We start from the raw sequence: 12358 nt of genomic DNA, 5'->3' as shown, positions 1-12358 counted from the left end.
TGCCAGTGATGTCCACATCCCAAAAATGAATTTTAAAAAACATTAGATTTCTAACATTTAGATGTCAGAAGATTATCCGGTAACACATAACTCAGTTTACTAAGGTGATTTATAAAGGTTTAGCTTTTGTACTTTATGCCTTTTGTACTTTAATAAAGCCCAGGATCCCGTATGCCTTTTTAACAGCCTTCTCAATTTATCCTGCCACCTTCAAAGAGTTGTGTATGTGAACCCCTAGATCTCTGTTCCTGCCCCCCTTTTAAAATTGTACCATTTCGTTTATATTGTCTTTCTCCATTCTTCCTTCCAAAATGCATCACTTCACACTTCTCTGCATTAAATTTCATCTGCCATGTGTCTGCCCATTTCACCAGTCTGACTGTCCTCCTGAAGTCTGTTACTATCCTTCACATTGTTTACTACATTTCCCAGTTTTGTGTCATCTGCAAACTTTGAAATTATACCCTCTATACCCAAGACCAGGTCATTAATATATATCAAAAAGAGCAGTGGTCCTAATACTGACCCCTGGGGAACACCACTGTATACTTCCCTCCAGTCTGACAACCATTCACCACTACTCTCTGCTTTCTCTCCCTTAGTCAATTTTATATCCACGCTGCCACTGTCTCTTTAATCCCATGGGCTTTTCTGCGTCCTTTCCAGCAGTCTTAGCCTACCCTGGATCACTAATCGCAGTGTTATTGAAGATTATGAACCTTGCGTGATTCTTCCTGTATGATTCTTATTTGCTAACTACCCCATTTCAGAATCAGATTTACACGCAAGGATTGTATTTTTATCAGTTTTTAAGTAACTCTGTGGTATGTATGTGGTGTAATTCAGCTTTTTTAATTGAATAGGCCAGTTCCTTAAACAGTGAACATATCTGACTCAATATTGAAAGCACAAAGAGCACACTTTTGGAGGCCCTGCTTTGACGATTTCACTGATGGCCAACTCTGCCCGTGAATATGGTCTGCCTCCCTCTGCATGAACTTACTGTCGGGTTAGTCTAAAGCTCACGAAGGACTAAGTTAGATAAAAGAGCTCATGTCTTGAAATTGGACAGAACGATATCCGTAGTAAACAGTTTAACATATTCCTATAAAATTTGTGTCTGTTGTTTCATTGAAGATTGCCCCCGTTTATTTTGAACCTGCCTCCGTTTAATGTTTTATCAACCTGTTTAAAATAAACAATATTAAGGGAAGGTGTCACCTCGCTAGTTGTTGGGTGGGTGGATTCCAGCAGTGCCCTGGTCTAAGTGGGTCAGAACATTCAGGGAAGCCCTACAGTAAGGCTCAAAGTGATCACATGGGGAGGTGGGAGAGTGAGAATGAGAGGGTGGTTACCCATGGCGGGGGGATGGGTGTTAGGGGCTGAGAGAGGGCGGTCACCCATGGGGGGGGGGTGTTGGGGGTAGAGTGTGGTTACCCATGGGGGGGGTGTTGGGGGTAGAGTGTGGTTACCCATGGGGGGGGTGTTGGGGGTAGAGTGTGGTTACCCATGGGGGGGGTGTTGGGGGTAGAGTGTGGTTACCCATGGGGCGGGGGGAGGTTGTTGCGGGTAGAGAGAGGGTGATTACCCATGGAGGGGGGGAGTTGGTTGGGGGTAGAGAGAGGGGGATTACCCATGGAGGGGGGGAGTTGGTTGGGGGTAGAGAGAGTTTGGTTACCCATGGTGGGGGGAGTTTGTTGGGGGTAGAGAGAGGGTGATTACCCATGGTGGGGGGAGTTTGTTGGGGGTAGAGAGAGGGTGATTACCCATGGTGGGGGGAGTTTGTTGGGGGTAGAGAGAGGGTGATTACCCATGGAGGGTGGGGGGAGTTTTTTGGGGGTATAGAGAGGGTGGCTACCCATGTGGAGGGGAAGACTGCAGCCTTGAGCTGCTTTGTAACCTCCCATTGCTTGTTACAGATGATTGGTGGAGCTGGGGAGCAGTTGTTGGCTAGACTTGGTGTGTTGTGCAGGTCCATGAAGGTAGAAGTGGGGGCGGGGGGGGGGGGGGGGCGAGAATATAAAAGAATCAGACTGTCAGCCTGTATATATGGGTTGTGATGTGATTGTTCTGCAGGACCGATGATGTGGTTCGAAGGTTGCTCTCACTGGAAATGGCAAGTCATGTAAGTCACTCCCCTTCTTAGCTCTCTAAATATATTTATGAAAAACATGATGTGGAGTACAAGATTTCCCACAGGATCAATTCCTGATTTTGTAGTGAGGTCCTGGTTGATTTCATCGCCGATATTCTCTCTCTCCCCCTCCCCCTCTCCCTACCACCACCCCAAAGGCGGTGCCCATTGCTAGGTTGCGGTGCCCGTTAGAACATAAGAAATGGGATCAGGAATAGGCCATACGGCCCCTCGAGCCTGCTCCGTCAATCAGTTAAGATCATGGCTGATCTTTGACCTCAACTTCACTATCCTGCTTGATCCCCATATCCCATGATTCCCCTAGAGTCCAAAAATCTATCTATCTCAGCCTTGAATATACTCAACATCCACAGCCCTCTGGGGTAGAGAATTCCAAAAATTCACAACCCTCTGAGTGAAGAAATTCCTCCTTATCTCAGTCCTAAATGGCCGACCCCTTATCCTGAGACTATGCCCCCCTAGTTCTAGACTCTCCAAACATGGGAAACAACCTCTCAGCATCTATTCTGTCAAGCCCTCTCAGAATCTTATGTTTCAATGAGATGACCTCTCATTCTTCTAAACTCCAGAGAATATAGGCCAATTCTATTCAATTTATCCTCATAGGACAACACTCTCATCCCAGGAATCAGTCTAGTGAACTTTTGTTGCACTGCCTCCAAGGCAAGTATGTCCTTCCTTAGGTAAGGCAACCAAAACTGTGTACACTACTCCAGGTGTGATCTCTCAAGTCCTGTACAATTGTAGCAAGGCTTCCTTACTCTTGAACTCCAATCCCCTTACAATAAAGGCCAACATACCATTTGCCTTCCTTATTGCTTGCTGTACCTGCATGCTAACTTTTTGAGTTTCTTGTTCCAGAATGCCCAAGTCTCTCTGAACACCAACATTTAATAGTTTCTCACCATTTAAAAAATATTCTGTTTTTCTATTCTTCCTACCAACATGAATAACCTCACATTTCCCCACATTATACTATACCTGCCACCTTCTTGCCCACTCATTTAACCTGTCTGTATCCCTTTGCAGACTCTGTTTCCTCCTCACAGCTTACTTTCCCACCTAGCTTTGTATGGTGAGCAAACTTGGATACATTATACTCGGTCCCTTCATCTAAGTCATTAATATAGATTGTAAATAGCTGAGGCCTAAGCACCGATCCTTGCGGCACCCGACTAGTTACAGACTGTCAACCTGAAAATGACCTGTTTATCCCTACTCTGTTTTCTGTCTGTTAACCAATCCTCTATCCATGCTAATATATTACTCCCAATCCCATGAGCCCTTTTCTTACATAACAACCTTTTTTGTGGCATCTTATCGAATGCCTTTTGAAAATCCAAATATTCTACATCCACTGGTTCCCCTTTATCTACCCTGCTAGTTACTTCCTCAAAAAACTCCAGTAGATTTGTCAAACACGATTTCCCTTTCATAAAACCATGTTGACTCTGCCTAATCATATTATGATTTTCTAAGTTCCTTGTTACCACTTCCTTAATAATAGATTCTAGCATTTTCCTGACTACTGATGCCAGGCTAACTGGCCTGTAGTTCCCTGTTTTTTTTTCCTCCCTCCTTTCTTGAATAGCGGGGTTACATTTGCTACCTTCTAATCCACTGGGACCGTTCTAGAATCTAGGGAATTATGGAAGATCTCTGCAGCCACCTCTTTTAGAACCCTCTGATATAGGTCATCAGGTCCAGGGGACTTGTCGGCTTTTAGTCCCATTAGTTTCTCCAGTACTTATTCTCTACTGATATTAATTACTTTAAGTTCCTCACTCTCATTGGACCCTTGGTTCCCCACTATTTCCAGTAAGCTTTTTGTGTATTCTGTGAAGACAGATACAAAATATTTGTTTAACGTCTCTGCCATTTCCTTATTCCCCATTATAATTTCTCCTGTCTCAGCCTTTAAGGGACCACCGTTTACTTTCGCTAAACTCTTACTGTTTACATACTTGTAGAAGCTCTTACAAATCATTTTTTATATTTCTCGTATTCTCTTTTCTCCTTTTATCAATTTTTTGGTCATCCTTTGCTGGTTTCTAAAACTCCCAATCCTCAGGCTTATTACTCTTCGCAACATTATAAGCCTCTTCTTTTAATCTAGTACTATTCCTTAACTTCTTTACTTAGCCATATTGCTAGGTTGCGACTCCGGGCTTCCCGTTGCTAGGTTGCCAGCTGTCCCGCAGTGCCTCGCACGATTAGCCATTTTCTGCGTTTGAACTGGTGACTCTAGGCTGCCTGGAGTGATCTCATGGCAGGTGGTGGAGGCGAAAACCTGGGACAGGTTGAAGAGTTAGATAATGTGAGGGAGAGAGTCTAAGGCTGTCGTACTGGAGGGGTGACCTTCCTCATCTGTAATTGTAATACAAACACAGGCTTTCAAAAACTTCATGTGGGAGACTGGAAAGGGGGAAGTTGCTTTACTGGAAATCCTTCCCTATCCATTATTCTTGTGGAACTCCAACTGCAGGGTACAGTGTTACTGAAAAATGAATAGTATGTGTAATGGCAAGTTCACTCAACCACAAGGGGCATCACAATAGTAAGGGGCTTCATGGAGCCCAGGATCTTTACAGGAATGGGGGACAAGTGGGAGGGGGAGTGGGGCGGGGGGCTTTGGTTTGTAATAAAGACTTTGTCTGAGATTAATACAAGATTTCAGCACAGCAAATATTGGGGCAGCGAGAAGAGATCTGGGGAGGAGCAATTCGGAAGTAGAATGGAGGTGTTACTTGGGGGTGGACCCGACTGGTCTATGCCAGCGTTTATGCTCCACACGAGCCATCTCCCTTCCCAATTCATCTAACCCTGTCAGCATATCCTTCTATTCCTTTCTCCCTCATGTGTTTATCTCGCTTCCCCTTAACTGTATCTATGCTATTCGCCTCAACCACTCCTTGTGGTAGTGAGTTCCACATTCTCACCACTCTCTGGGTAAAGAAGTTTCTCCTGAATTCCCTATTGGATTTATTAGTGACTATCTTATATTTATGGCTCCTAGTTCTGGTCTCTCCCGCAAGTGGAAAAATTTCCTCTACGTCTACCCTATCAAACCCTTTCATAATCTTAAAGACCAGGTCACCCCTCAGTCTTCTCTTTTCTAGAGAAAAGATCCCCAGCCTATTTGATTTTTTCCTGATAGATATAACCTCTTAATTCTGGTATCCTCCTAGTAAATCTTTGATGAAATTCATGAATATGTAGCTTATTAAAGCTGTGTGAAGGGATGAGGAAAGAGAAAGGGAGTCAGAGACATAAGACCCAGACCACAGTGGCTGAATGAAGTGGTCAAAGGTAAACGAATGGTCAAGGAGGAATAATTTTAAAAGTAGAAAGAAATGGAAAGTCTGTGGGATGGTACCCAGCATGCATCGACACTTCCAGATGGGGCGGGAAATGTTCTGTTCAATTTGAGTATTTCTGTTACCCAATTGCGATCTGATATCCTTGGAACAAGATGGGTTGAACGGCTGGCTGTTGACACACCCGGGTGAGGTGTGAAGATTGGCGACCCGGGTGAGGTGTGAAGATTGGCGACCCGGGTGAGGTGTGAAGATTGGCGACCCGGGTGAGGTGTGAAGATTGGCGACCCGGGTGAGGTGTGAAGATTGGCGACCCGGGTGAGGTGTTGGACCAAGTCAACGAAATTCGCTCCCTGCTGAGTAGCAAACATCCCATCAGTGTCCAAAGATGGCAGCTGTCTGTGGGAGTCCAACCATTGACATGATTTTAAATGGACATGTCTTTAAAGTGAAGACGGAGCCCGTGTTGAAGGGTTGGCCCATTTTATCCATGTTCCCTGGAACATTCCTTATAAACGCCTCAAGCTAGAGCGATGTTTCGGGGGGCCCTCACCTGGGTCTGGTTCCTCCTCGTGCTGTTGATTTTGGTTTGACTGTCCTACAGTGTTGATATTGAACTGATTCTGTGAATGACTCGCTTTCAGAGAGAGAAGGTGAAACTGAAAACCAGCCAGCTGGTGGAGAAGGTGCGGAGGAGTCCCAGCGACATTGGCTCCACAGAAGTACAGAGTGAGTTTGCTCTTCCATCACTCCCATCCACGTTGCTGTGTTTAGTTACAACTACTGAATTCCCTATCATCCTGTACCTACAGGGATAAGCATGTGTATTAATAATATTTATAACGTGGGGCAGTATTGTAGCATCTCCACCAAGACTTAAGTGATTGAATTGTGCTGGGTGCCCTGGGACCGGGAGTGCTGGGGGCCTGTAGGCAGGGGGCCCTGGGGCCTGTAGGTAGGGGGCTCAGGGACTGGGAGGTGCTGGGGGCCTGTAGGCAGGGGGCCCTGGGGCCTGTAGGTAGGGGGCTCAGGGGCCGGGAGGTGCTGGGGGCCTGTAGGCTGGGGGTCCGTGGTTGGGGGCTCGGGCTGGGTTTCCTGCTGCTGCTGCTCCTCTGACTTCCTGCAGCTCTGATGAAGGGAAGGATTTAGATAAAGTGCAGCAACTCGCCAAGGCTCCTTCGACAGCACCTCCCAAACCCGTGACCTCTACCACCCAGAAGGCCAAGGGCAGCGGGTACATGGGAACAACACCACCTGCACGTTCCCCTCCAAGTCACACACCATCCCGACTTGGAAATATATCGCCGTTCCTTCATCGTCACTGGATCAAAATCCTGGAACTCCCTTCCTAACAGCACTGTGGGAGAACCTTCACCACACAGACTGCAGCGGTTCAAGAAGGCGGCTCACCACCACCTTCTCAAGGGAAATTAGGGATGGGCAATAAATGCTGGCCTTGCCAGCGACGCCCACATTCCGAGAATTGATTAAAGACAATAATTATATGTAAAACTCTAAATTCAGTGCTCACCAAAGTGAGGGGTGTTAGTGCTGCAGAATAATATGTATTCACTTTTGGACAATCAGTGCAACATCAAACAATCTAGGTCAGGTATAGAATAGTTAGTTACTGAGTCAAGTTCCCTCGAGCTTAGAGTAGCACAGCCCCAATGCCATTATGACTGTTTCTTTTTCCCACATCAGCCATTCCACTATTACGTATATTTCTGGGATGTGGAGATGTGAGGAGGAAACAAGGAGTCTGCAAAGGGATATAGATGAGTCGACAAGAAGGTGGCAGATGGAGTATAATGTGGAGAAATGTGAGGTTGTTCACTTTGGTAGGAAGAATAGAAAAGCAGAATATTTTTAAAATGTTGGTGAGATCTGGGTGTCCTCGTACAAGAAACACAGAAAGTTAGCATGCAGGTACAGCAAGCAATTAGGAAAGCAAATGGCATGTTGGCCTTTATTGTAAGAGGGTTGGAGTACAAGAGTAAGGAAGTCTTACTACAATTGTACAGGGCTTTAGTGAGGCCTTTAATCTGGCCTGTGCTTTTAACCGCTATACATCAGACCATGAAGCAGACTCCATGCTCCCCTTGGACACTGTAACGGGAGGCCAGTTACTGTGTGTGTGTGTGTGTGTGTGTGTATATAAAGCATGTGATGGGAATTCTCTGATGTCTGAAATAGTTCTGCGTGGAGTACAGACCAGCATGTGTTAAATTATTGGACTCTGTCTGTCTCTCTCTCTCTCTTCTCACAGTTGCCATCTTAACAGCAAAAATTCGGAATTACCAGGAGCACCTGCAGCTACACAGGAAGGTGAGTGGCACAGAGTCAGTGAACTCTTCACATGATGAGTGGGGGTTCCATCACCTCATGGGGACAGTGTAAAGCTGAGACACACGTCGCAGTGTGCGGTCCCTCCCTGTCTCGGAATCCCAACCCCAGCTGAGCTCCAGGCTCTCTGTCCCCTTTCACTGCCAGGCAAATAGCCCACCCTCGCTAAAACCAAGGGGTAGGGGAGGTGAAGGATGGGGCTTTGTTGGGGGTGCAGTGCTGAGCTGCACTCTGTTACCTCTTTCAGTTCAGAGAGCTGTCGGCACTGCCAGTCAGCGGTGTTAGACCTGTTCATGGTGAGGTGATCAAGCCTTGCTCAATGGGTAAGTGTGCTGTTTATCATACCGAGTCATGACAGACGAGAAAGGGCCCAGCTTGCATTTATCAGCACTGCACTGGATTGTCAGTCTGGATTATGGGCTCAGGTCTCTGGCCTCTCTCATCCTAATAAATGAAAAATAATCAGTTGAGTCCCCAGTGCTGATACTTGGCCAGTGCTGGGTAGTGAGTATGTGTGGGCATCGAGTGAGGCTCGGGTATGAGCCAGGGTCTGTGGAACTGTGCCCCTGTGTGAGCCAGGGTCTGTGGAACTGTGCCCCTGTGTGAGCCAGGGTCTGTGGAACTGTGCCCCTGTGTGAGCCAGGGTCTGTGGAACTGTACCCCTGTGTGAGCCAGGGTCTGTGGAACTGTACCCCTGTGTGAGCCAGGGTCTGTGGAACTGTACCCCTGTGTGAGCCAGGGTCTGTGGAACTGTACCCCTGTGTGAGCCAGGGTCTGTGGAACTGTACCCCTGTGTGAGCCAGGGTCTGTGGAACTGTACCCCTGTGTGAGCCAGCAGGGAAGAAGTAATAAAAAAAAAATTGGATGATTACCCTAATTCTTGTGAGAACTAAGGAATGAGCGTGCACATGGAGCGCCTTTCATGACTTCACAACATCCCAAAGCACTTTACAGAATTTTTGAAGTGTAGCAAATTACTACAGCCAATTTGCACACAGGAAGTTCCCACAAACAGCAGTGTGATAATGAGCACATAATCTGTTTTAATGATGGTTGAGGGATAAATGTTAGCCAGGACACCGGGGCGAACTCCTACTATTCCTTGAAATAGTACCATGGCATCTTTTACGTCCACCTGAGAGGGCAGATAGAGCCTCGGTTTAACGTCTCATCCGAAAGACGGCACCACCGACAGTGCAGCACTCCCTCAGTACTGCACTGGGGTGTCAGCCTGGATAATGGGCTGAAGTCCGGCAGTGGGGCTTGAACCCACGTCTTTCTGACGGAGGGAGAGAGCCCCCACTGAGCTGCGGCTGACACCAGTACATGTTAAATTGCTGTTGGCCGTTCTCCGTTTCTCTTTTTTTAGATCATTCAATTTTGCAATTTTCTCACTGACTGACACAAATCTCGGTACATGGGTGAACGATTTCCTGTAGGCTTGCTTCACAAAAATGGCTTGTGACAGTATATTGGGAAAGGAGATGACAAAATGAGCCCGATTGATTTCTCAATTTACTCTCATTGTTACAGAAATCCTCCTTTTCTACCAATTTCCCGCCACTTTCCAAGGAGGGATATTGATTCCTTGCTGCCGGATGTTTCTGCAGGCGACAGTGTCACTTGTGATCCTCAGCCAGGTGTCTGCTCTTCATTGTAAAGGTGGACAGTGAGTGTTAGCTGGATATTCGACTCTGGCAGGGATCACGACCGAGTCTGACCTCTCTCGCTGTCCACAGGGATCTCCAGGCAACCAGCAGCACCAGACCTGGCTGACAATTCCCTCCTCCTCTCTGAGGCACTGAAGCAGTTTGAGCGTTCCTATCACCTGCTCCACTCAGATTAGTGAGAGCTGCTCTTGGTTTATCGCAGTGCCATCAGCAGCAGATCTGGTGCAGTTCGACAGCCTGGGTGGGGTATTAATGGGTTAGATACAGAGTAAAGCTCCCTCTACACTGTCCCATCAAACACTCCCAGGACAGGTACAGGGTTAGATACAGAGTAAAGCTCCCTCTACACTGTCCCATCAAACACTCCCAGGGCAGGTACAGCACGGGTTAGATACAGAGTAAAGCTCCCTCTACACTGTCCCATCAAACACTCCCAGGGCAGGTACAGCACGGGTTAGATACAGAGTAAAGCTCCCTCTGCACTGTCCCATCAAACACTCCCAGGGCAGGTATAGCACGGGTTAGATACAGAGTAAAGCTCCCTCTACACTGTCTCATCAAACACTCCCAGGGCAGGTACAGCACGGGTTAGATACAGAGTAAAGCTCCCTCTACACTGTCCCATCAAACACTCCCAGGGCAGGTACAGCACGGGTTAGATACAGAGTAAAGCTCCCTCTACACTGTCCCATCAAACACTCCCAGAGCAGGTACTCTCCTGCTCACTCCCCACACCCTTTAATATCCAACTCAATCTAATCCCACTCTTGTTATCAGTCTCCATATCCGTTAATTTTTCTCTTTTCAAAGCTACTGTTTAGCAGGCACAAGGAACATAGGAAGGATGTGAGGGCCTTCGAGTGGGTGCAGAAAAAAATTACCAGAATGGTTCCAGGGATGAGGGACTTCAATTACGTGGATCGATTGGAGAAGCTGGGGTTGTTCTCCTTAGAGCAGGTTAAGAGGAGATTTGATGGAAGTGTTCAAAATCATGAAGGGTTTAGATAAAGTAAATAAAGAGAAACTGTTCCCATTGGTGGAAGGGTTGCGAACCAGGGGACACAGATTTAAGGTGATTGGCAAAAGAACCAAAGACGACATGAGGAAAAGATTTTTACGCAGTGAGTTATGATCTGGAATGTGCTGCCTGAAAGGGCGGTGGAAGCAGATTCAATCGCGGCTTTCAAAAAGGAATTGAATAAATACTTGAAAGGAAAAAATTTGCAGGGCTATGGGGAAAGAGCGGGGGATTGGGACTAACTGGATTGCTCTTACAAAGAGCCGGTACAGGCTCGATGGGCCGAATGGCCTCCTTCTATGCTGTAACCGTTCGATGATATTTTTAAAGAATTTGTAGACTGTGCTTCAATAACAGTTTGTAGCAGGCAATTCCACATTCTAACCCCCCTCTGAAGAATTCTTTTCTAACTTTCCCATTCATTTTTTTTGCACTTATCTTAATTTGTGCTTCTCATTACTGTCTCATCGATCAGTGGAAACAACGTGAGTGTTTGGGCCAGTGTAGAAGGAGTTTTACTCTGTATCTAACCTGTGCTGTACCTGCCCTGGGAGTGTTTGATGGGACAGTGTAGAGGGAGTTTTACTCTGTATCTAACCTGTGCTGTACCTGCCCTGGGAGTGTTTGATGGGACAGTGTAGAGGGAGCTTTACCCTGTATCTAACCTGTGCTGTACCTGCTCTGGGAGTGTTTGATGGGACAGTGTAGAGGGAGCTTTACTCTGTATCTAACCTGTGCTGTACCTGCTCTGGGAGTGTTTGATGGGACAGTGTAGAGGGAGCTTTACCCTGTATCTAACCTGTGCTGTACCTGCTCTGGGAGTGTTTGATGGGACAGTGTAGAGGGAGCTTTACTCTGTATCTAACCTGTGCTGTACCTGCTCTGGGAGTGTTTGATGGGACAGTGTAGAGGGAGCTTTACTCTGTATCTAACCTGTGCTGTACCTGCCCTGGGAGTGTTTGATGGGACAGTGTAGAGGGAGCTTTACTCTGTATCTAACCTGTGCTGTACCTGCCCTGGGAGTGTTTGATGGGACAGTGTAGAGGGAGCTTTACTTTTAACCTGCATAAAATTCATACAAGAGAAGTGCTGGTGAGCTTTAAAAGTTTGTGCCAATTCATAGAAACCTAAGGACAGGAGGAGGCCATTTTGCCTGTGCTAACTTCACACACTAGCGCTCTGCTCCAGTCCCATTCTGCTGCTCTTTCCTCGTGACCTTTATATTTTTCCTCATGTTTATCTAAATATTGTGATTGATGTGGAGATGCCGGTGATGGACTGGGGTTGACAATTGTAAACAATTTTACAACACCAAGTTATAGTCCAGCAATTTTATTTTAAATTCACAAGCTTTCGGAGGCTTCCTCCTTCCTCAGGTAAATGTACCTGACGAAGGAGGAAGCCTCCGAAAGCTTGTGAATTTAAAATAAAATTGCTGGACTATAACTTGGTGTTGTAAAATTGTTTATAAATATTGTGATTGATTGGATTTCAGTGGCCCCGTGTGGTAATGGATTGTGTATTCTACCCTTTGCATGACAATAATTCCTCCTTGTATTGATCCTGAGTTCATTTCCCCCCCCCCCCCTGCCAGAGTCTCCCACAGTGCGGGTGAAATCAAACTGAACATTATCTCTCACACCGGTTAAAATAAAGGGAGCACAAAACTCTTACTTGTGACTGTTGAGTAGGTGTGCAATTATAAACCAATTGCATGACCCTCCCCCCTCCTCCCTCCCCCTCCCCGCACAAACACAAACTTGGTACCAGACTAAGGTGGCTCAGGGTATACTCAGGCCTCTTGCACATCGCCTATTTTAATCGCTGCACCACTGGTAGCCGTGCCTTCAGC

At 46.6% G+C, this 12358-nt stretch overlaps 1 protein-coding gene across 1 annotated transcript in view; it reads left to right on the top strand.

Annotated features, from left to right (window-relative positions):
* Window positions 1–12358, top strand: part of mrps15 (mitochondrial ribosomal protein S15) — a 29750-nt gene that overhangs the window by 15561 nt on the left and 1831 nt on the right. The window contains exons 4-6 of the mRNA XM_068006377.1: window positions 2077–2125; window positions 6117–6201; window positions 7742–7800. Coding sequence (XP_067862478.1) covers window positions 2077–2125; window positions 6117–6201; window positions 7742–7800 — 193 coding nt within the window. The remainder of the gene's footprint in view (window positions 1–2076; window positions 2126–6116; window positions 6202–7741; window positions 7801–12358) is intronic.

Source organism: Heptranchias perlo, chromosome 26, assembly GCF_035084215.1.
Source record: "Heptranchias perlo isolate sHepPer1 chromosome 26, sHepPer1.hap1, whole genome shotgun sequence".
NCBI lineage: Eukaryota > Metazoa > Chordata > Chondrichthyes > Hexanchiformes > Hexanchidae > Heptranchias > Heptranchias perlo.
The sequence above is the reverse complement of the archived record's forward strand: the minus strand, read 5'-3'. Positions and strand labels throughout refer to the sequence as shown.